At 43.2% G+C, this 24609-nt stretch overlaps 3 protein-coding genes across 8 annotated transcripts in view; 1 reads left to right on the forward strand and 2 right to left on the reverse strand.

The window, feature by feature from the left end:
* Positions 1-14176, reverse strand: part of VWA7 (von Willebrand factor A domain containing 7) — a 58136-nt gene extending 43960 nt beyond the window's left edge. Inside the window, exons 1-2 of one of the 3 annotated variants that reach the window (XM_070737808.1) lie at positions 14070-14176; positions 1225-1485 (exon numbers count right to left, since the gene is read on the reverse strand). In XM_070737808.1, coding sequence (XP_070593909.1) covers positions 1225-1485; positions 14070-14174 — 366 coding nt within the window. In that variant the 5' untranslated portion in view covers positions 14175-14176. Of the gene's footprint in view, positions 1-1224; positions 1486-11434; positions 11486-14040 lie in introns of those variants that run through there. The other 2 variants (XM_070737810.1, XM_070737809.1) reach the window with 2 other exon arrangements.
* LOC139160193 (TNF receptor-associated factor 1-like) overlaps positions 1-24609 on the forward strand; it is a 635213-nt gene that overhangs the window by 348736 nt on the left and 261868 nt on the right. The window lies entirely within an intron of this gene.
* The window catches only part of VARS1 (valyl-tRNA synthetase 1), a 75825-nt gene continuing 70284 nt past the window's right edge, over positions 19069-24609 (reverse strand). For both annotated transcript variants that reach the window (XM_070737806.1, XM_070737807.1), the window contains exons 29-31: positions 24016-24191; positions 22431-22580; positions 19069-19291 (exon numbers count right to left, since the gene is read on the reverse strand). In XM_070737806.1, coding sequence (XP_070593907.1) covers positions 19223-19291; positions 22431-22580; positions 24016-24191 — 395 coding nt within the window. In that variant the 3' untranslated portion in view covers positions 19069-19222. The remainder of the gene's footprint in view (positions 19292-22430; positions 22581-24015; positions 24192-24609) is intronic.

The raw sequence follows: 24609 nt of genomic DNA on the forward strand, positions 1-24609 counted from the left end.
CTGTAAGTGATGTACGCTACAAGCAGCGTGCCATCATTGAATTTATCACTGCGGAGAAAGAAACTGTTGAGAACATTCACAAACGTTTGTGTACAGTTTGTGGAGAATCTGCAATCGACAGAAGTACGTTTAGTCGCTGGGCACACAGGGGGAGGCCATTAGAAGATGGTTCGGTGATTTGCACAGTGCAGAAATGGCTTTGTGACCAGAACAAGGTGTGGTACTGACCGGGCATACACACTCTTGTGTCTCCCTGGAGGAAGGCCATAGAACGGGACAGAGATTATGTGGAAAAATAGAGAGTGTAGAAGAAACATCATTCTTTCTTGTGTGTAAGTTTCATTGTGTTCAATAAATAATTATTTATTGAACACAATGAAAAAAATGTGGTGCATTACTTTCGGGGTGACCCTCGTACATACATAAAATAAATAAATAAGTGAACACCATGCATGCAATACAACTGCATAGCTTTCATTTTGAAGGTGACCGCAATTTTTTTTTCCAATTTACATTGTGCATGTGTGCGTCTCAACGCATCTTTACAGCTCTATTAGTTCAGCCCTTCTCAACAGTAAAACTCCTCATGTGGACGCTTGGGGAAATTAATTGTCCACTCCTGATGTAACATGTCCCACTTCCCTGCAGATATCTCTGCCCCTTTCACCTCACGTTCCTTTCCAGAATCCACCTCCAGTTATTATTATTATTATTATTATTATTATTATTATTATTATTATTACTATTGTTACTATTGTTATTATTATTTATTAGATTTGTATGCCGCTCCTCTCCAAAGACTCAGGGAGGATCACAACAAAACAGTGATACAATGCATTACAAATCCAATAGTAAAAAAATTAAACCAATTTTAAAACATTAATAACGTAGTAAAATCCATAACTACACAATCATACACATTCAACCCGTTCCATCATACAATAAGGTCGAAAACATAACAAAGGGGGGGGGGTAATTATCCCCACGCCTGGCAACAAAGGTGGGTCTTCAGCATTTTACGGAAGGCAAGGAGGGTGGGGGCTGTTCGAATCTCTGGAGGGAGTTGATTTCAGAGGGCCAGGGCCTCCACAGAGAAGGCTCTTCCTCTGGGCCCCGCCAGCTGACATTGTTTAGCTGACGGGACCCGGAGAAGGCCAACTCTGTGGGACCTAATTGGCCGCTGGGATTCGTGCGGCAGAAGGCGGTCCTGGAGTTCTCTCTCACCTTAAAGTCCTCTTCTTGGATGCGAGTGCCCTTGGTAGGATGAGGTATTTCTGAAAAGAGGCGAACAGTGATGTTCAGAATTGCATCTTCAGTCATGTCCTGGTGGGTGATGGATCCCAAGGTGAAGCCCATGGTCCGATACCAGATGTTGGGGAAAAACCCGTGGACATCTTGCAGTAGCCAATGAGCCAACATCAGCATCCACAGGAGATGCCCAAAGCAGTCCAAGGAATGGTCCATATTGGATACATTTATCTGAACCTATAGAAGAAAGAGAATTGCTGTGAGCTAAGGTCCTCACTCCTGTATTGAAATTGTACAATCAGTTGCGCAGTCCTTCCTTCCTCCCTCAGGCACTGCAGGCCACTGCACCATGTTGTCTTCTCTTGGGTCAAGAGAAGCAACTTCAGATTTCAACCATAGAAAGGAACAGAGAATGACTGAGCGCAGCAGAAGGTTAAAGCTGAGCCCTGCTTTTCAAAATGGAGGAACGGTCTCTGAGGTGCAGAAGGAGATTAAACGAGCCCCAGCCTTGTCACCATCTATCTATCTATCTATCTATCTATCTATCTATCTATCTATCTATCTATCTATTCTGGAGACCTCACCTACAAAAAGATATTGACAAAATTGAACGGGTCCAAAGATGGGCTACAAGAATGGTGGAAGGTCTTAAGCATAAAACGTATCAGGAAAGACTTAATGAACTCAATCTGTATAGTCTGGAGGACAGAAGGAAAAGGGGGGACATGATTGAAACATTTAAATATGTTAAAGGGTTAAATAAGGTTCTGGAGGGAAGTGTTTTTAATAGGAAAGTGAACACAGGAACAAGGGGACACAATCTGAAGTTAGTTGGGAGAAAGATCAAAAGCAACATGAGAAAATATTATTTTACTGAAAGAGTAGTAGATCCTTGGAACAAACTTCCAGCAGACGTGGTTGGTAAATCCACAGTAACTGAATTTAAATATGCCTGGGATAAACATATATCCATTGTAAGATAAAATACGGGAAATAGTATAAGGGCAGACTAGATGGACCATGAGGTCTTTTTCTGCCGTCAGTCTTCTATGTTTCAATGTTTCTATGTTTCTACGTTTCTATCTATCTATCTATCTATCTATCTATCTATCTATCTATCTATCTATCTATCTATCTATCTATCTAATCATTCTTCTATGCCAACTTCTAAAAAAACCTGATTAAGTTTGCATGCCCAGGACAGTGCTAAGGGCCCCTTTTCCTGGCTATTTTGTTAATTGGCCAAGTATCTCGGCTTCTATGTACAGTATATTTATTTTAGACGTTTCTATTGTTTTTATTGCTTTAAAAAGTTTTTTAGTTTTTTGATTGTTCTATTGTGTTTGAATTGAATTGAGACAGGTAACTATAGAAATTGAATAAATAAATAAATAAATAGACATTACGCAGGTAGTCCTCAACTTATGATCTTAAATGAGCCCCAAATGTCTGTGAGAAATTGCTCAGTGAGACCGAATTTTGCCCCATTTTACAACTTTTCTTAGAAACATAGAAACATAGAAGATTGACGGCAGAAAAAGATCTCATGATCCATCTAGTCTCCCCTTATACTATTTCTTGTAGGGATATATGTTTATCCCAGGCATGTTTTCTTGCCATGCTTGTTAAGTGAATCAAACATAGTTAAGTTAGTAACACAGTTATCAAGTAAATCTTGGCTTCCCCATTGACAAACAGTCAGAATCTTGCAAAAAGTGAACTCACATGACCTCAGGACACTGCAACCATCATAAATATGAATCAGGTGCCAAAAGGTCTGAATTTTGATCACATGACCGTGGAGATGCTGCAATGGTCGTAAAGCGTGAAAAATGGTCATGTCACTTTTGCAGTGCCGCTGCAACGTCAAACGGTCACTAAATGAACCATTGTAAGTTGGGCACTACTTGTAATTTTTGAACTGTAAGCCAGCTAGAGTCACTAAGACAGGCGGCTATAGAAATGGAATGAACAAACGAACCAACAATCAAACACGCATAAAAATATAACTTTGGTAAAATATAGCTTCTCGGATGGGTGGCAAATAGATTTAATAAATAAATAATGTTTTATTTATTTATTTATTTATTAGATTTGTATGCCGCCCCTCTCCGAAGACTCGGGGCAGCTAACAACAATAAAGAAAACAATGTAACAAATCTAATATTAAAAAGTAATCTAAAAAACCCCAATTTAAGAGACCAATCATACAAACAAGCATACCATGTATAAATTCTATAAGCCTAGGGGGAAGGGGGAAAAATTTCAATTCCCCCATGCCTGACGACAGAAGTGGGTTTTAAGGAGCTTGCGAAAGGCAAAGAGGGTGGGGCAACTCTGATATCTGGGGGGAGCTGGTTCCAGAGGGTCGGGGCCGCCACAGAGAAGGCTCTTCTCCTGGGTCCCGCCAAATGACATTGTTTAGTCGACAGGACCCGGAGAAGGCCAACTCTGTGGAACCTAATCGGTTGCTGGGATTCGTGTGGCAGAAGGCGGTACCGGAGATATTCTGGTCCGATGCCATGAAGGGCTTTATAGGTCATAACCAACACTTTGAACTGTGACCGGAAATTGATCGGCAACCAATGCAGACTGCAGAGTGTTGGTGTAACATGGGCATACCTTGGGAAGCCCAAGATTGCTCTCGCAGCTGCATTCTGCACGATCTGAAGTTTCCGAACACTTTTCAAAGGTAGCCCCATGTAGAGAGCATTACAGTAGTTGAACCTCGAGGTGATGAGGGCATGAGTGACTGTGAGCAGTGAGTCCCGGTCCAGATAGGGCCGCAACTGGTGCACCAGGCAAACCTGGGCAAACGCCCCCCTCGCCACAGCTGAAAGATGTTTCTCTAATGTGAGCTGTGGGTCGAGGAGGACGCCCAAGTTGCGGACCCTCTCTGAGGGGGTCAGTAATTCCCCCCCAGGGTTATGGACGGACAGATGGAATTGTCCTTGGGAGGCAGAACCCACAGCCACTCCGTCTTATCTGGATTGAGCCTGAGTCTGTTGACACCCTAGGATGTGCTAGAATAGTAACTTTTTAAAGCTGCTTTTGGAAAAGCTTTTGATACATTTGGTTTCTTGTTATTCTCAATTTTTTTTTGGAAACTGCATTTTACCATGAATAATCACATATTCAGTAGAAAGACCAAAAGATCCAAGTACCGTAATCTATTTTGTGGGACGAATTGATCATCGAACTTCCCGAATTACAGCCCCCTCAGCCAATTCATTTCACAGTATATCTCTAGATCCAGTAACATTCTGACTATTTTATTTTGTTCATTTAAAAATCGTGTGTCCTTTAACATTTTACCACAATCCCATAAGCAGGTATTTTGTAGAGGCAGCATATTTGATTAGGTTGATAAGTAACTTCGTTATTGACTGGAACTCTGCTATTTTGAGTATATATCTTGACCCATGGCGAACTCCAGCATATATTAGTCCTTAGAGTGACCTTGATTGAACTTGTTCAAAAACTAACCAGAATTAACTTAGCAAGTATTTCAATATACCACAATCCCCAGGCGATTATTATTTCAAAACAAATCTGCGAAAAAGGACAGTAACAAGAAAGCTTCAAAAATTTATTTCATGTACTCACTAAGACTTGACCTCAACTTAATGGAGACTTCAATCAGCTGTAGAGCTTTTTGAGCAAATATTTACATTTTTAACATTGCTTTTTGTATAAATACATGCTACAGAAACAGAAGAGAAACAAGGAAAATCTTAAGTAGGTGTTTATATGTACATGCCTCTCTACTTATAAGTGACATGTCTAGAGAAATTGGATTGAATGTTTTTGTGTTTTTTTTTTAAAAGACCAATTCTAAGTAAACTATTTAACGACACGCCCAGACGTTTTGCAAGATAACAAACCTAGGCATATTTTGCTCATGAATGTACTATATGCCAAAATAGAGACTCTGGGCAACATGAAAAATTAATGATTTGATGTACTACCAGCAACATTATTTATATTTATATTTATTTATATTTAATTGGATTTGTATGCCGCCCCTCTCCGAGGACTCGGGGCAGCTCACAGCATATATAGTAGACATCACAATACAATAAATCCAATTAATACAATTTAAAAAAAAAATCTAAAACATTTAAAAAAAACATTCATTAACATTATACCATTACAATCAAATACCGTAACTAGTTTCCAGAGAATGTCCTATTGGTCAGAGAAGAAATATAAAGGATTGTATTAATGTTTAATAAAACATTAAAATTCAAAATGTGTACTGAAGTCTCCCAGAATATCAGAAATCATTAGACAAGGGACATTTCACAGCCCTCTTCTACTGGAAAATAATTTATTGTTTATTCATTTAATTGCATAAAGTATGCATCTTAGAATTCACGTCTATCTACAGATCACTCACCGACCTCACTCCAGCAAATCATCTTGCAAACTGCCTTGCATGGATTTTATATTTATAAACAAGACCTCAAGAGCCTGCAGTCACATTGTATATTTAATCTGTTTTATGGGATGATGAGTAAGTCCTCTTATTTAAGAATGGAAAACCGCATCATCGATGAACCATCTTTAGACACCCAGGTTGAACGGTTAATTTTAGACTCAACTGGGCATCAACTCCTTTGCAACAATATAATAATTCTAATTGATCATAAGGACTACCGTGTTTCCCCGATAGTAAGGCAGTGTCTTACTATCTTTTTACCCCCAAAAGCCCCACTGTGTCTTACTTTGGGGGTATGTGTTATATTGTCCCGGGCACCGGGGCCGGCTCGTCTTCGGGCTTCGGCCCGGGCGAGGCCTCTTCGCCTCCGGGCGGGTGGCATTAGGCGGCGTTGCACGGCAGGCGCGGCTGCCCGTCGGGCCCGGCCTCCATCCCTCCTGCGCCGCGGCGGGGCCGGTCCGCGATGCGCGTCCTGGGGGCGCCCGGCTGGCCGGCTCCGGAGGCTGCGGCTCCTCCCGCTGCTGCCCAACGCCGAGGATGCCCCGCGCCCAGCCCGGCTACGGCAGCAGGTAGGCAGGCAGCCCCAGGCGCGGCGGGGAGAGCAAAGGCGGCTTCGGCCCGGGCGAGGCCTCTTCTCCTCCGGGCGGGCGGCGTTAGGCGGCGTTGCGCGGCAGGCGCGGCTGCCCGGAGGAGAAGAGGCCTCGCCCGGGCCGAAGCCGCCTTTGCTCTTCCCGCCGCACCTGGGGCTGCCTGCTCTCCCCGCCGCGCCGGGCCAAAGCCGCCTTTGGTCTCCCCGCCGCGCCTGGGGCTGCCTACCTGCCTGCTGCCGTAGCCGGGCTGGGCGCGGGGCATCCTCGGCGTTGGGCAGCAGGCAGGCAGGCAGCCCCAGGCGCGGCGGGGAGAGCAAAGGCAGCTTCGGCCCGGGCGAGGCCTCTTCTCCTCCGGGCGGGCGGCGTTAGGCGGCGTTGCGCGGCAGGCGCGGCTGCCCGGAGGAGAAGAGGCCTCGCCCGGGCCGAAGCCGCCTTTGCTCTCCCCACCCCGCCTGGGGCTGCCTGCCTGCCTGCTGCCCAACGCCGAGGATGCCCCGCGCCCAGCCCAGCTACAGCAGCAGGCAGGCAGGCAGCCCCAGGCGCGGCGGGGAGACCAAAGGCGGCTTCGGCCCGGGCGAGGCCTCTTCTCCTCCGGGCGGGCGGCGTTAGGCGGCATTGCGCGGCAGGCGCGGCTGCCCGTCAGGCCCGGCCTTCATCCCTCCTGCGCCGCGGCGGGGCCGGTCTGCGATGCGCGTCCTGGGGGCGCCCGGCTGGCTGGCTCCGGAGGCTGCGGCTCCTCCCGCTGCTGCCCAACACCGAGGATGCCCCGCGCCCAGCCCGGCTACGGCAGCAGGCAGGCAGGCAGCCCCAGGCGCGGCGGGGAGAGCAAAGGCGGCGGCGGGAGTAGCGGACGCCTCCCTCGCTTTTAGTACCGTGTTTCCCCGAAAGTAAGACATATGTCTTACTTTCGGGGTATGGCTTATATTAGCCGACCCCCCTGAAACCCCCCATATGTCTTACAATCGGGGGGGTCTTACTATCGGGGAAACACGGTAGATGAAATGCCATCTAGACTCTTAATCTTACGATAAGGAATTTAATATTGATTGTTTATTAATACTGATGGTTTTCTGATTGCTTATTTGTACCCTATGACAATCATTAAGTGTTGTATCTCATGATTCTTGACAAAAGTATATTTTATTTTATGTACACTAAGAGCATATGCACCAAAGACAAATTCTTTGTGTGTCCAATCATACTTGGCCAATAAAGAATTCTATTCTATTCTGTTTCATAGACTTTCTAATCTACCAGCATTATCAACTGCTTCAATTCCTCCGTCTCTTTCCTTATGCCATTCATTTCTCTTAAGAAGAACCTCTTTGTTTACAGAATTCCTCATCAGATCAATTGCCATTGAAGTAGAGAAATGTAAGGCTTGGTGGAGATCGAGGGAGAAGAGCAGGGAATGACACAAGTAAAGTTAGAAGATGTTCCCCTAAAATTAGAAGAAGGACCAATGAGACCAAGTACCTGCCCCCAAACTTTTGGATGTCCCCTTAGAATATTTAGGCTGGATGCAGTCCAAGCAGGAAGGTAGAGAACAATGAGGAGCTGCGTTTCATTTCGAATTGGTCCATATCCCAGTCCTCCAAAACCTTCTTCTCATCTTCACCAGCCTCAGTCTCCCTAATGCGAAGGCCGGCTCATTGCAAGATGAGAGGAAAGAAAAGCAACATCCCATATCTGTTAATAGCAGGAATGAATGAATGTAGATCACTGAAGAATTTGGAGAGCCGGTTTGATGCAGTGGTTAAGATGTTAGTCTAAAAATCAGAAGACTGGGAGTTCTAGTGCTACTTAAATGACCTTCGGCCAGTCTCTCTAGTCTCAGCCCAACCTACTTCACAGGGTGGTTATTGACAGGAAAATAGGAGGAGGAAAGAGTTTCGGGTATGGCTACTGCTATTACTTATCTCTCTTTCTCTCTATATATAATTAAAATATCATCACAAAATCTCCAGAACCGTAAAGCCTACAACTTGAAACTTGGCACATATGTTTCTCCTGGCTTCTAGGTGCTCGCTTAGAAAGGAATTTTTGAAATGACCATCAAATCATCTGTCAAGGTTCCAGATAACATCCAAAGTAAATCAGAAACTAAGTCAAAACATTCTTTGAAATTCCAATTTAATTCCAGAACCATGTTGTTGCAGTTGCCTCCTAAAATTCACCCCTCCTAGATAATGTGGCAAGCCGTTAATTTATCACCAGTCCTTCAGGACTGGGCGGCATAGAAGTCGAAGAAATAAATAAATAAATTTCTTCAGTGGCTTGACATCATCAGTTATTTCTTGTATTATTATTATGAACATGCTCTGATGCTAAGGAGGTGGACGTTCTACTCCCCCTCCCCACCTGAAAATAACTCTGTTCCAACTGCCAGTGGGCATGGCCAGCACTGACTCATCCTGCCTGCAGGCTGGGAGTTTAGACATTTTATTCCATGCTAAGGAGTTCAGTTTTGTAGTAAAGCATGGGTATCCAGCTACTAGTAAAGTAATAAAGGCAAATTTAACATAGGAAATCATGTTTATCAGAGGGGGTAAGCCATTATGTTCAGTTTGGAGTCTCTTCTGTTTAATTAGGCAATTGGAAGATTATATTTCTGCCTCCAAGGTCAACTCTGGAGGGAACTGCTCTGGCGATCTCAAGCCCTGCCCAACTTATGACATGCATGTGACCTAAATTGCTAAAGGCACCTGCACCAAATTGAAACATTTCTGGTCTGTCTGCTTCCTTGCCCTTATCTCCCCCTAGATTACACATGCCAGTCTGGGCAACGTAAACTTGAAGTGAGCAATAAAGTCCAGCCAGAAGCAAATTGTTCTGGAATGATTTGGACAAGTGCAGTGTCTGATAGTGGAAACTACAGAGCCCCCCCTCCTTCCCCCGTCAACATTCCCCAATCTCACAACACCTGTTTTCTCATTTTTTGTGTGGGTCTCCAGTCTTAACTTTTGTTTTGCCTTTTTTTTTTCTTTCCCTCACTTTGCACAAACTCTCTTCATGTTGACAGTTAAGATCTGGGCTGTTTCTGAGAACTTGGCTGGCAAAGCAGCTAGTTTGGTTGGTCAAGATAACAGCCCCTAGGAATGAAGGCACATAAGCATGAGTGTGTGCACACACACATGCACACACATAAACACACACTCCAACTGTAAAACTGTTAGGAGTAACTGATAAAGTGCTTTCCCCCTCTCTCTCTTTCTCTCTCTCTCTCTCATTCTCTCTCTCTCTCTCTCTCATTCTCTCTCTCTCTTTCCCTCTTCCCCTCCTTCCTTTAATGCATAGAGGAAATGCTCCACAACAATGAATCTGATTGTGTGTTTTTCTCTTCGCTCTCCAAAACTAGCAAAACTAGAATCTGTATGAGAACCCGGAACGATCATCTTGTATACACTGACAGATTTGATAAAATAATAACAGAATAACAGAGCTGAAAGGGATCTTGGAACACTTTTAGTCCAACTGACTGCTCAAGCCGGAAACCCTACATTCGTGATGGCAAACCTATGTCACCTACAGAGCCATATTGGAGTGCACGTGAGGCATCTCCTTTTGTCAGCTCCTGCGTGCAGGCCAGCTGGTTTTTGGCCTTCTTGTTGGCCATTTTGCCTCTCCTCAGGAAAGCCTCCTGAAGCCAGGGGACGGTGAAAAACAGCCGAAGGACCAACCCGAAGTTTGTTTCTAAACTTCCAGTTGGCTCATTGTTCTGTTTTTCATCATCTCCAGGCTGTTGTGAGGCCTGTGTGCACGTGCGAGGAGGAGAGGGGAAGGAGTGTGCATGCGCATATAGGGTTGTGCGTATGGGCGGGGGAGGGCATACACCCTTTTGGCACACGAACCAAAAAAGGTTTGCCATCACTACCCTACACCATTTCTGGCAAACGGTTATCCAATGTCTTCGTTGAAGACCTAGGCCCATTGACTTTCCACAACTTTTCCTGAATTAGGGAGTCCACGCTGTTCTTCAGCTGAGCATCTTTAGCAGATGCATCAGTAGGAATCAAAGATCTCAAAATAAGGTGGCGAGTTCTGGAGGGCAAAGCTAAGTTAAAAAAAAGAGAAGGTAGATTCATATAGATCCCCTGAGCATGATATTTAACAGAATGAACTAGAATAACAGAGTAAGCAGGAGACCCTATAGTAGTGATGGCGAACCTGTGGCACGAGAAGCCATATCTGCCGGCACGCAAGCTGTTGCCCTAGCTCAGCTCCAACGTGTATGTGTGTGCCCTCCAGCTGATTTGTGGCTCGCATAGAAGCTGTTGGAGGACGTTTTTGGCTTCCAGAGAGTCTCCAGGGAGATGGAGGAGGGTGAAACACGAGGGAAGCCTTTGGAACCTGGGGAGGGTGAAACATGAGCCTACTGGGCCCACTAAAAGTTGGGAAACAGGCCATTTCTGGCCTCCAGAGGGGCTCCAGGAGGTGTATTTTCCCTTCCCAGGCATTGAATTATGGGTATGGGCACTCGTGCATGTGCGATAGCGCACATGCTTGCTATTTTGGCATCCAAGGAAAAAAAGGTTCGCCATCACTGCCCTATACCCATGAAGGGCAGACTAGATGGACCATGAGGTGTTTTGCTGCCATCAATCTTCTAGAAAGAAAGAAAGAAAGAGAGAGAGAGAGGGAGAGGGAGAAAGAAAGAAAGAAAGAAAGAAAGAAAGAAAGAAAGAAAGAAAGAAAGGCGAACCTATGGCACGCATGCCACAGGTGGCACATGGAGCCATATCGGAGGCCATGCAAGATTTTGCTATGTTTTAGTTCCAGGGCACATTGTGGCCTTGGGATAGGCCGTTTCGGCCTCCCTGAAGCCCCAGAGGCCAAAAAAAAAATCCCCCAACAGACAGGAAGTTCAAGAAAACGCATTTCTGGTTTGCCATTGAAGCCCCGGAGTGCAAAAAACAGCACAATGGGCAAACCAGAAATGCGTTTTCCTGAACTTCCAGTTTGCCCGTCTGGGCATTTTTTTCCACCTACCAGGCTTCAGGAAGGCCCTTACGCATGCCCAGGACGCAGGGCAGGGGGGGATGCACATGCATGGGGGGGAAGGAAGGGGTGTGGGCACTTGCAAGCATGCTGGCACACCCACACACAACCCTTTTGGCACACAAACCAAAAAAGGTTCGCCATCACTGCCCTGTACCATTTCAAACAAATGCTGTCCAGTCTCTTCTTAAAAATCTCCAGTGTTAGAGCACCCTTCACTTCTGGAGGCAAGCTGTTCCACTGATTCATTGTTCTCACTCTCAGGAAATTTCTCTTCCATTCTAAGTTGCTTCTCTCCTTGATTAATTTCCATCCATTGTTCCTTGTCCTATCTTCAGGTGCTTTGCAGAATAGCTTGACTCCCTCTTCTTTGTGGAAACCCTTGAAATACTGGAAGACTGCTGTCATGTCTCCCCTGGTGCTTCTTTTCATTAAACTAGCCATGCCCAGTTCCTGCAACCGTTCTTCATACGTTTTAGCCTACAGTCCCCTAAATCATCTTTGTTGCTCTTCTCTGCACTCTTTTTGCTAAACAAATAATTCCCTCAACACTGTCAAACTATTCAGTAAGGTTGCATTACTATTCCTACTAGTTTTTCTCATCATTCCTATCATCCATTTCCTCCCACTTATGACTGTATGACTGTAACTTGTTGCTTGTATCCTTAAGAGTTATAATAATATTGATTGTTTCCTGATTGCTTATTTGAACCCTATGGCAATCATTAAGTGTTGTACTTCATGTCTTTGGAGTCTTCAGAGAGGGGCGGCATACAAATCTAATAATAATAATAATAATAATAATAATAATAATAATAATAATAATAATAATAATAATAATTCAATAATTCACTAATAATAATTGTTGTTGTTGTTGACAAATGTATCTTTTCTTTTATGTACATTGAGAGCATATGCACCAAAGATAAATTCCTTGTGTGTCTAATCATACTTGGCCAATAAATAATTCTATCTTCTATCTATCTTTCTCAACCTTGGTGGCTTTACACGAAGTGGATTACAACTCCCAGAATTCCCATTCTCCTTAAAGCCACCAAGGTTGAGAAATACTGTGCTAGAGGGATTATGCATTTTAAACTAAGTCAATCATCATCAATTATCATGAAGAAAACATCTCAGTGACAACATTTTCTGTTCTGATTCTTTCTTCGGATTACCATTACAGTATTTACCAATACAGTTTCAAAAATCTATACTTGGCATTTCATCTATAGCATTTAATCATCATAATAGATTAACTGGAATAGATCCATGTTTGCAAAGTAATTTGTTGCAAGCTATTTGTTTACATCCCAACCTATAGGTAGAAAAATGCCTTCAGGACAAAACTAAATCAAATTCCCAATTCCATGCATTAATCACTTCGTTAAAAATAGATTACAAGCAGCAGGGGTGGGGAAATAATTCCAATTAGGTTCTCATGTCTGCAATTTAATACCTAAAAATGATGGCTTTTGATTACACAAACACCATATCATGTAACGCTATATAACTTTTGGCACCTTACAGAGAAACAACCTTTACAGCACAGGGCTTTGCTTACCTGAGCCAGGATTAGCAAACTTGTTTGTTTGTTTTCAAACAATTGTTTCTTTCTTTGCTTGCTTGCTTGTTTTCAACTGGAAAGTTTAGCTTAGGCTAAGGGGATATAAGTAAACAGTGCCCTTAACTATGCACAAAGTGCCCCCCCCCCCAATGCAAACCTCTCACTGTGTGTGCAAGATCCAGTAGAAAACCAGAGTAGGATTCTACCAATTCACCACAATCATCAAGTTTTGCTTCTTTCCTGAGATGCAGCTCCTACAACAATTGATCAACAACAACAAAAAGTTTATGCAGCAATTCCATCTTCCCTTGCTATTTAGACATGCAAAAAGTTGGAAAATGAAGGATTCAGGGCAGAAAATGCACCCAATGATATTCTACTGAGTAAGTAGCCCAACTACTTACTGCACAGCCAAAACTGTTAATGCACAATAAACGTTTTGATTACAAAGCTTTCCAGGAATAATAATAGTAGCAATAATAGTAATAGTACTGTAATAGTACAGTAATAGTAATAATAATAATAATAATAATAATAATAATAATAATAATAATAATAGTAATAATAATAGTAATAGTAGTAGTAGGAAGGAGGAGAAGGAGAAGGAGGAGGAGAAGGAAAAGGAGAGGGAGGAGGAGGAGGAGGAAGAAGAGGAGGAAGAGGAAGAGGAGGAAGAAGAAGGAGGAGGAGGAGGAGGTGGTGGTATAGGAAAGTGGTTAAAATACTGGTTTGAATTGGCACAGAGGGGGTGAGCTCTAAGCATCTGCACCTATCTTCGGTTCAGAGTCGCTTCAATAGCAAAATGGGCGGCATATCACTTTAACATGTAAATAATTAATACTACAAGGAAAGTGACATCCCGGCTCCTTTGGGGATGTTCCTGAACAAACCAAAACAGCAGCGTGGGAACTACCTTTAACCTAAGGTTAAATAACGCATTCTCAGACAGCGGACCAAGGACTCCGATGCAAAATCAGGAACAAGCGTTGCGTTTCAAAACTCGCTCCTTGACACCCAAGCCAGCCTTCAACCTGGAGCGCGCTGGATCGCAGCTCCCATCATCCCCAGCCGCCTGCTACTTTAAGCAGGTGCATCCTTCCGACCCGAAGCCCCCCTTCCCGACCCCGATCCGCGGGTCCCAAACGACTCTTCCCCAAAGGCCGCTCCCCCGCTGGAAAGCTCTCGGCCAGACCCACCGGAATAATCGAGGTGGGGCAGAAGTCACCTTGAGCGCCCGACCGCCTCTGCCTTTTCTCGGCTTTTGCTGCTGCTGCCGATCTCCCGGGCCAGCTGGAGAAATAGCGGCCGAGCAGCGACAGGAGCTCGCCATCCAGGGAGGTCGCTACAGGAGCTGACTTCAATTACAGCACCGTGAACTGAGGGCGGAGAGAGTGGCTCTCTCTCGCTCCCTCCCCGCCTCTCCCTCCCTCCTCTCTTCCTTTTCTCTTAGCCTCCCAGCCTCTCTCTCTCCCTCTCTCCCTTCCTTTATTTGTCTTCCCCTTCCCCTTTCTTCCTGTCCTCCCTTCCTCTCGCCCCCTCCTTCCCTTTCCCTCTCTCCCTTCCTCTATTTCTATCCTCCTCTATCTCTTCCCTCCCTCTCCCTGCCTCTTTCCCTCTCTCCTTTCCTCTATTTTATCCTCCTCTCCCTTTCTTCCAGCCCTCCCTTTCTTTCTTTCTCTCTCTCCCCCATCCCTCTCCCTGCCTCTATTTCTCTCCCCTTCTCCCTTTCTCTGCCTCTTTCTCTCTCCCACTCCCTCCTTTTTTCCAATTTCCCTCTCTCCTTCCCCCTTCCTCCATTTCCCTCCCTTTCTCCCGGTCTTCCTTTTTTCTCCCCTCTTCCTCTTTCCCTGTCTTTCTCTCCCTCTCCCTACCTCCCTTCCTCCATTTCTCTTCCCCTCTCCCTCTCACACTCTTTTTCTCCATTTCCCCTCTCTCCCTGTCCCCCTTCCTCTATTTCTCTCCCCCTCTCCCTCTTTCTCTCCCATTCCCTCCCTTTCTTCACTTTCCCTCTCTTCCTCTCTCCCTTCCTCTATTTCTCTTCCCCTCTCCCTCTTTCTCTCACATTCCCTCCCCCTCTCCACCTCTCCCTGCTTCTCTTTTTCTCTCTCCCCCTCCTGTGTCCCCCCCCAGCCTTCCCCTCCTCCCCCCCCCACTCCTGAGCAAAGCTACTGAGGGTCCAACACCTGCACGAAAACCGGCGGAGCTTCTCTATCCGACTTAAATACACCTGCTGCCGCTCCCCGTTGGCCTTGGGGCGCTTACCCCTCCTGGCCTGGAGCTGGTTCCTCCCCCCCGCCCCACTCTCGCAGCAACGCACCTCTTTCGGCTTTTTCTTATCAATCCAAAGATCCTCTCCCTCCCGCTCTTCCATAAGTTATTTCCAAGAGGGCGACCATCCAGCCGAACCTTCCCCCTCCCCTTTGTGGAGTTGGGGAGCGGGGGTTGCAGAAAACACACGCGCTTTTATAGACACGCGCGTTCCCTGTGTAAATTACGCTGTTTATTTTCAGCAAACAAGGTGCGGCTGCGTCGAATAGAGAAATGGAGAGAGAAAGTCACCCCCACACACTTCTTTACAGACCTTTTGAAGTTTCTTATCTCCTGCCAGACCTTCCTGGTTCACACAGGTGTGCCTTATGGCAACCTTGATAAACCCTGTCAGACAACACATTTACTTTTAGTTCGTGCTTTTTAGCCAAGGGCAGGGGTAGGCAAAGTTGGCTCTTCTATGACATGTGGACTTCAACTCCCAGAATTCCTGAGCTAGCATGACTGCCTCAGGAATTCTGGGAGTTGAAGTCCACAAGTCATAGAAGAGCCAACTTTGCTTGCCCCTGGCCAAGGAATGAGGGAATTGAGGTATTATTTAATGAATTTAAATTCATTAAATATGAATTTAAACATGCCTGGGATAAATATATCCATCCTAAGATAAAATACACGAAATAGTATAAGGGCAGACTAGAAGGAACATGGGGTCTTTTTCTGTCATCAATCTTCTATGTTTCTATTGTTTTATCCTGCCTTTCTTATTGTTCATAAGGACAATATTTTCCACACAACAATCCTGGTAGGTGGGTGGTGGGGAGAGAGTGATTGACCCAGACACCCACTCAAGTTTTTTTCATGCCTAAAATGCAACTAGAACTCATTGAACCTCCTGGTCTAGTCATAGGCCAAACGGACAATATTTTCCACACAACAATCCTGATAGGTGGGTCGAGGAGAGAGAGAGAGAAAGATTGACCAAGACACCCACTCAAGGTTTTTTCTTGCCTAAAATGGGACTAGAACTCATTGACCTCAAGGTATATTCATAGGCCAACATCTTAACCGCGAGACCAAATTTTCCAGAGCTGTTCCACAGGATACAGTCAAAACAAACAAGATGGCGGCAGCCACTGAGCAATCGATGAGCCTCAAAAAATAATAATAATCATATTAAGAGCTTTGATCAGTGTTTTCCACCAGACAGTCTGCTTTGCAAAGGGGGTTTCCTGAACCTGTCAGATCCACAACAGGTCCACGGACATGACCTTGAGGAAGGAATGGATGAGCTATTAAAAAGATTTTTTTTAAAAATCGGTCTGGGAAAGTGCAGAGAGAAATATGGCCCAGTTCAGACAGCCTTTTGTTTGTTCATCTGCAGTGTGACTAATTCACAGGAGAGAAAAATTGGCCCAACGGGGAAAAAGATGCTTCCATAATACACAACAATAAACTAAATGGAATCTTGGCTCAGGAGACAGAACTGAGTCATGATAAAAAATCACTCCAGGGAAAATAGGTTTGGGTGGAAGCGGATAAGACTAGAAATAAGCATTTCTTGTTTTGAACATGAACAGAGCATCTAGAAGGCAGGAAAGTTAAGGATCCAACACTTTGCAGCTTACTCAAATACTAATATTTAGTGGAGAGGTAGGAAACAATGGCCCCTTTGACTTGTAGACTTCAACTCCCAGAATTCCTGAGCCAGGCATGACTGGCTTAGGAATTCTGGGTGTTAAAGTCCACAAGCCATAAAGGGGCCATAGCTCCCCATCCGTTTTGTAGGATGATGATGTAACACAGAAATTCTGGCTACTTGGAGAACGAACATAGAAATACTAAGCTTTTTTAAGGTTGGCATCAGATTTCAAGAACCATGCTTGGAAAGTTCCTTCTGCATATTTTAGCATTGCATAGTCAGCTATGCTGGGTGAAGCAATAGCCATCACAATCTCTGGAACGTTTAAAATTTATTTAAAACTACTAAAAATTACTAAGCTTTCGTCAGTCCCTATTGACTTCGTCAGAGTATTAAAATCCCCATTGGAAAAATGCTTGCTTTTATATAATGCTGCTCAATTTAGTCATTGTGCACGTAACAGGGCAACACTTCTTCTCTCCTATATATAACTAACACACATGCACACACACACACACACATTCCTTTGTCTTTTCTTTTCCTCTTGCTACTATGAATTAGATGCCCTTATTCCATGTTCCAGATCAATGAATGTGAACTGGCATAACAATAAACTCAGCATGTTTACAACATGCCTAGAAAGGCTTAGCTTGAAGCTTCAAATTCAAACTTCGCTTTATTCAAAACATGAGATGATAATATTGAGATATTATTTAAATAAACTGCTTCCCCAAAACCATACTCTGCAAAGTTAAGGATGCTCATCATAGGGATTTCTCCCAAATACTAGAGAAAGGAGCCTTCTGTCATTTCAAAACACATTTTGGTCACTCAGTGCATTGAAAACATTTCAGCGATGTGATTTAAAGACTGATAAGAATTGCTCTAGTGTTATTATTCTTTCATCGCTTAAGAGTTGGAAATCTTTTCATTAATTGGCTGCAAATGGCTCAGCAGATCCTTTATTGTAAAGGTTGGTTTCCATACTAATAGAACTTCAAGAGACCATGTGATATAATTCAACATTCATAATAAAATAAATACGGCTGATTGGAGTTCAAGTGAGTGAAGCAGAATAAAAACATTCATAACAACTAAATGTAAACCACCAGCTACAAGCTCCTCCAAGAACTGGATTATAAGAGGGCTTTTAAGATGAAATTCAAAACCTCTGCTATAAATATCTGGGGATCTATTGGCCCTAAATGAGAAATAGTTCAGTGGCTGGAATTGTTGCACCTCTTATCTTGTTTTTCTCCATAAATCTTGCAAAAGAGAACCCGGTCAGAATTATTATTGGAAATAATTGCTTTTAGCCTTACACAGCTACCAACAACCCTGAAAATTATGCTAAAGTAGGAAAGGCGTGGATTGATTGATAGAATGAATGAATCAGATAAAGTCTTTTTGAAGGAGGCTTAGAAACATAAATTTACCTAGTGCTAAACTTATAGCCTATTAGAACAAGTGTTAAAGTGAGCGTGGAGAAAAGACAGTTAATCTAATGCATGCTGGTTCTAAATAATTTTTGTGACCTTAATCCTATAGGAACTCTGAACCAGAACAATATTGCGGTGGAAATATTGAAATAACTCTGAGATCTCCCAATTTTTGCCCTTTCATTAACACTATTTTTACCCATTATCTTTGCATTTGCTAGAAAAAATAGCAATAGCAATAGCATTTAGACTTATATACCACAGTTATATAAGCAGTTTACAGAGAGTAAGCATATTGCCAACAATCTGGATCCTCATTTTACCAACCTTGGTAAGATGGAAGGCTGAGTCAGCCTTGAACCTATTGAGATTCGATCTGCCAAACTGCTGGCAGCCTGTGATCAGCAGAAGTAGCTTGCAGTACTGCACTCTAACCACTGCACCACTGAGGCACATGAGAGGCAAACCTTGACTTATGACCACAATGGAGCCCAATATTTCTGTTGTAAAGCAAGGCAGTTGTTTAGTGGGACGTGTCCTGTTTTAAATCCTCTTTTTGCTGCATGCATGGGAAGTGTGCATGCGTGGGGAGAGGGAATGGGTGTGGGCATGTGTGCACATGCTAACACACACACACACACCATTTTGGCACATGAAACAGAAAAGGTTTGCCATCACTGGCCTAGATAATAGTCTTCGGAGAGGGGCGGCATACAAATCTAATAATATTTATAGCCCTTTCCAACTTTCCAATTCTATGGCTCTACCACTTTATTTAACTCCTGCACCTTGAGAGCAGGATTAAGGGACAATCTTTGCTGGAGGCATTCATTCTCTCTCTTTCTTTTTTGTAAGCACCAAGGATAATTCAAGCCTTCTAACTGAGCAAAATAGTTTAATCGTCTTCACAGAAAATATAACAAACTAAGAACAGCGGAATAGAAACAGGTCCTCTGGTTATTGCTCTGAAAAGGTTTTCTTTCCTCAAACGTAGAACAGGCCCATCCGAGCGGCTTCGTGCATCCTCCAATTTCAGATCATCTTCTTGAAATTCTGAACAGCTTCATCTGCCTTCTGCAGTTCTGTTTCACTTTGTTTCAGCTGGGAGGAAAGAAAATGCCCAAGACAAACATGGTGATAAAGTTGTCGATATGCCCTATCTTTTCTTATGACTCTAAACATCTGGCTCTGGAACTTGGGGAGACACAATGGGGGAGTTCAGCTTTGGAGGTGGCTATTAGATTGAGAGCAGAATCCACCCACCACCCACCCCACTCTCTGCTCTCCATCTATTTTACTAGTCGTATTAGTGTATTTTCTTTGTTTCTTTTTTCCTTACTTAATTTAATGTTCTTTCATTTTACCTTCGTTTTGTTTAAATTCCTTTTTTATTCATTTTTTAAATGGTTGTGAGTTGTCTCAAATAGCCCCAGGGCCAGGTAGGCAGCAAAGAGATGTTATAATAACCATCAGTCAATCTCAAGACGCAGCTTTACTTGGAAGAGCTTACATGGAAGAGCTGCGACAATACCTCTAACACCATTAAGCATCAATAGCTGCCTGTCCCGTGGTCCTTGTAAAGGACTCCATAGGTGCGTAAAAATGCCAAATCGAGTCTGAACATCTGTCTGAGTGTGTGATGAATCAATAATAATAATAATAATAATAATAATAATAATAATAATAATATCATCACAATGTCAGTTGCAAAAGGCCACCGTACTTGGATCTGCACGCATCATACGAAAATACATCACCCAGTCCTAGACACTTGGAAAGTGTTCGGCTTATGATACAGGGTATCGTTCCAAAAGTAATGCAATTATTTTTTTTAAGTAATTTATTGAACAGATTTGCACAAACACTTAAAATTCTTAAAGTACTGTCCTTGGGCTTCTACACATTTTTTCCAGCGACTCTGCCATGACCAGTATGCACCCTGGAAGGCGTCTTCAGGGACCTCTCGCAAGGTCTTGGTTACTGCTGATTGGATCTCTTCTATGGACAAAAAATGGGTTCCTTTCAGGGCTGGGAACAAAAAGAAGTCTGCTGGGGTGACGTCAGGACTATAGAGAGGGGTGGGGTAGCGTTGGCACCTGGTGTTTGGCCAGGAACTCGTGGACTCGTAGCGCATTGTGGCAAGGCGTGTTTTTCGTCCATAGAAGAGATCCAATCAGCCGTGACAAAGACCTTGCGAGAGGTCCCCAAAGATGCCTTCCAGGGCGCGTACCGGTCATGGCAGAGTCACTGGAAAAAATGTGTAGAGGCCCAAGGACAGTACTTTGAAGAATTTTGTTTGTGCAAATCTGTTCAATAAATTTTTAAAAAATAATTGCATTACTTTTAGAATGCACCCTGTATTGTGATACGAAATCCAGCATATAAATCTTGTTTGTTGTGTATTACTGGTTTTTGTGAATAAAATAAATAAATAAATGATGATGATGATGATAAAGCATCTGCATCACACTTCGTGTTCCGAAGGGTCTTTTTTGTAATTACCCTCAAGAAATATGCAGAATGGGCAATTTGTGGCCCTCAAGCCTCTTTTCTGTGGTGTTATCTGTGGCCTTTCATTTCAACAGCGTGGTTTCCCGCCTTTTTTAAATGTTGAAAAGCATGTACAAAGTGAAACTGCCCAAGTAAGCCTTTCAGGTTAAAAGGCAAGTGAAACACGAAAAACGTTCTAAACTGCTTGTCCCAAAGGTACTTTTTTTCAAAAGGTAACTAGACTTACTTTCCGCCCCCCCTCCCCTTGAAGTATGTTTTGCTTCTCATCCAAAAAGCTTCTTTGGTTCCGAAGAAGTTTTGCTTCTCACGTGCTTCGGTTCTGAAGAAGCTTCTTGGATGAGAAACGAAGTGTGTTCAAGGAAAAACAAAGTCCAGTTGCCTTTTGAAAAACCACCTTTGGGACAACCATGATATGGATAACTGAGAATCTCCACAGACTTCTAAAATCCTCCCCACCACATTGTTAGAAGCGATCACTGTCCACCAAAATTATCCATCCCTGACTCAGGATCTTCTAAAGCAATGGTTCTCAATTTTGAGTGTTTTTTAAATTATTAGATTTGTTATATATTGTTTATTATTGCTGTGAGCCGCCCCGAGTCTACGGAGACGGGTGGCATACAAATCTAATAAGTAAGTAAGTAAGTAAGTAAGTAAGTAAGTAAGTAAGTAAGTAAGTAAGTAAGTAAGTAAGTAAGTAAGTAAGCAAGCAAGCAAGCAAGCAAGCAAGCAAACAAACAAACAAACAAACCTTCCTAATGCCACAACCCCTTAATACAGTTCAAGTTGTGGTGAACCCCAACCATAAGTCTAGCGCCAATTCTCCCAACAGAGCTTTAGGCTGATTGACAGGAAGGTCAGAGGGACACCCCTACTATAATCGCCTGATTGGTCGGATTATAAAAATATGTTCCAAGGTGCCAGAGTAGAAGCTTTAGTTCCTAACATCATGGAAAATTTGTTTTTTTCCCATGGTCTTAGGCGGCCCCTATGCAACGGCCGTTCGACTCCCAAAGGGATCCCGATCCCCAGGTTGAGAATCACTGTTCCAAAGGAACCACAACTTTTCTGGCCACAAATCCTGAATGCTGTATCCCCAAATGTCTAAAATCTCTCAATGTCTTATGATCGTGGAGTTTTCAGAAAGTAAAAATAGAAACTAAAACAAAAGCCTTTGGGGACCTTTGGTCTCTTGGCACCCACAGGTGATGCAATGGATCAAGCATCATTTATTTATTTATTTATTTATTTACTTACTTACTAACTTACTTACTAACTTACTTACTAACTTACTTACTTACTTACTTACTTACTTACTTACTTACTGGATTTATATGCCGCCCCTCTCCGAAGACTCGGGGCGGCTAACAGCAATCATAAAACAGCGTACAATAATAATCCAATACTAAAAACGATTAAAAACCCCTTAATATATATATAAAAAACCAACCATACATACAAACAAACATACCATGCATAAAATTGTAAAGGCCTAGGGGGAAAGGGAATCTTAATCCCCCCATGCCTGGCGGCAGAGGTGGGTTTTAAGTAGCTTACAAAAGACAAGGAGGGTGGGGGCAATTCTAATGTCTGGGGGGAGTTGGTTCCAGAGGGACGGGGCTACCACAGAGAAGGCTCTTCCCCTGGGTCCCGCCAAGTGGATCATGCCCATCCTGATTTATTATAGAGCAACCCACCTACCCCCAATGCCAATTTTATATGAGTTTACCTTGGCTGCATCCAATTCTTGGACTTTGGTTGGTACCTTCAGAGCATAATCTTGACTCCCCATACGCTGACGTAACAGTAGGATTTGTTTCTGCAGCTCCGCCTTTTTTCCTGTCAGTTTGGCTATCTCCTTCTCGGCATCAATCAAGCCCTGCCAAGACATTCAGAGAGTTAGCAATACTACCTCATGGGTAGCAGTATGAGTTGAGAGTCTCTGGTGAGCCACCCACTTCAGAATTCCCTGCCTCTCCTTCAGGACTCTGAGTACTATAAGATTTGGATGAAGTGTTGTAAATGGATAGAAAGTGAGTATAGTTAGGATCAGGAATTAAGATAAATATAACAAGTTAGAAGAGAGAAGTAATTAACCCAGATGAGTCTACGGAGGGGGGCGGCATACAAATCCAATAAAAAAAGGGAAAAAAATTAGAATTATAAAGTTTTAGGAAACGATAGTATTAAAGTATATACCAAAATTAAAATTAATACTTATAAATATAATAATAATAATAATAATAATAATAATAATAATAATAATAATTTATTGGATTTGCATGCCGCCCCTCTCCGTAGACTCGGGGCGGCTAACAATATGTTCAAGGTGATGTAAAAACAGGGAAAATACATTAAGGAAACAAGTTGTTAAAAATATCATATTAACAGTCTGCCAGATAAAAGGTTATTTTTCTCTTTAAAATAGAAATCACTCAAGGAATGGTTAAGAAGGGGAGGGAGGAAGTAGAGAAGGTTAAAGGGGGAGAGGAGAGAAGAAGGAAGGAAGGTTGGAAAGAGAGGAAGGAAGGTAGATGGGAGAGATGGAGATTGTATGAGGAGAGTGAGAAAATGAGACTGATGATCTATTAAAAAGAAGAAAGTGTAAATATGGATATAGAAATGATTAGGAATATGGATTTAAGCACTGTTTTTTAATATATTTGTAGGTATATGCATTGATATTTTTATGAATATTCAGTGCTACCTCTACTTACGAACTTAATTCGTTCCATGACCAGGTTCTTAAGTAGAAAAGTTTGTAAGAAGAAGCAATTTTTCCCATAGGAATCAATGTAAAAGCAAATAATGCGTGCGATTGGGGAAATCACAGGGAAGGTGGAGGCCCTGTTTCCTCCCAGGAGATTCCTAGAGAGGCCCCACGGAGGCTTCCCCCTGTCTTTTCCGGCCCTGTTTCCTCCCAGAAGATTCCTAGAGAGGCCCCACAGAGGCTTCTCCCTGCCTTTTCCGGCTCTGTTTCCTCCCAGGAGATTCCTAAAGAGGCCCCACGGAGGCTTCTCTCTGCCTTTTCCAGTTACAGTTTCGGAGGCTTGGGTTTGTAAGTGGAAAATGGTTCTTGAGAAGAGGCAAAAAATATTGAACACCCAGTTCTTATCTAGAAAAGTTTGTAAGTAGAGACATTCTTAGGTAGAGGTACCACTGTATGTGGAAAAAAATTAAAATCTTTTTTAAAAAAGAATTCCCTGTCTCTCCTTTGGAAACAAACAAAACCAAAAATCTGCACGCTAAAATTAAGGACTCCACTGGTTCTCCACTGCCAGTCAACATTTTGCAGCCTACTTATTTTTTAGTACCTTCAGCAGAAGATGGACAATGCATTTGTCGGAGGCTATAGCTACAGCGCAGCCAGGAGGAGGAGCCTTTCCAGGTCCTAGTACCAAGACTTGCTTGGAGGAGGAAAGAATGCAGATATATTCAGAGCAACGAGTCACGGTCTCCGCTGTCTGAAGATCCAAGCACTGTAGGTAACCTGGGAACAGATAAATAGAAAATGAGTATCAGGAATGCTGAGAGGAATGTGTGGCCCATTCTCCTGTTTTCCTTTATATTGTTCCCTACAGCTTCATTATAGAGAGCAAGTAAGCTCTTGATAGAAATATGCAGAAGCTATGGCCTAGGCCAGGGCTGACCATCGTGGGCAACATTAAGACCTATGGACTACAGCTCCCAGAATTGGGGGAAATCATGTCCACAAATCCAAACCTTGCCAAAATTGGACACCCCTGCTGTAGACAAAGGGGGATGAAGCATTTTTTTTTAAATTTCAGAACTGATAGATAACATTGGAAACAGCTCAGTCGAACACCTTCCCAATTCACAGAAGCTTAGAGGAAAGGGTTCAGATTTGCAAGATTTTACTATGACAGCCAATCTAAATAAAAGTTGTC

This window comes from Erythrolamprus reginae, chromosome 2 (assembly GCF_031021105.1).
Source record: "Erythrolamprus reginae isolate rEryReg1 chromosome 2, rEryReg1.hap1, whole genome shotgun sequence".
NCBI lineage: Eukaryota > Metazoa > Chordata > Lepidosauria > Squamata > Dipsadidae > Erythrolamprus > Erythrolamprus reginae.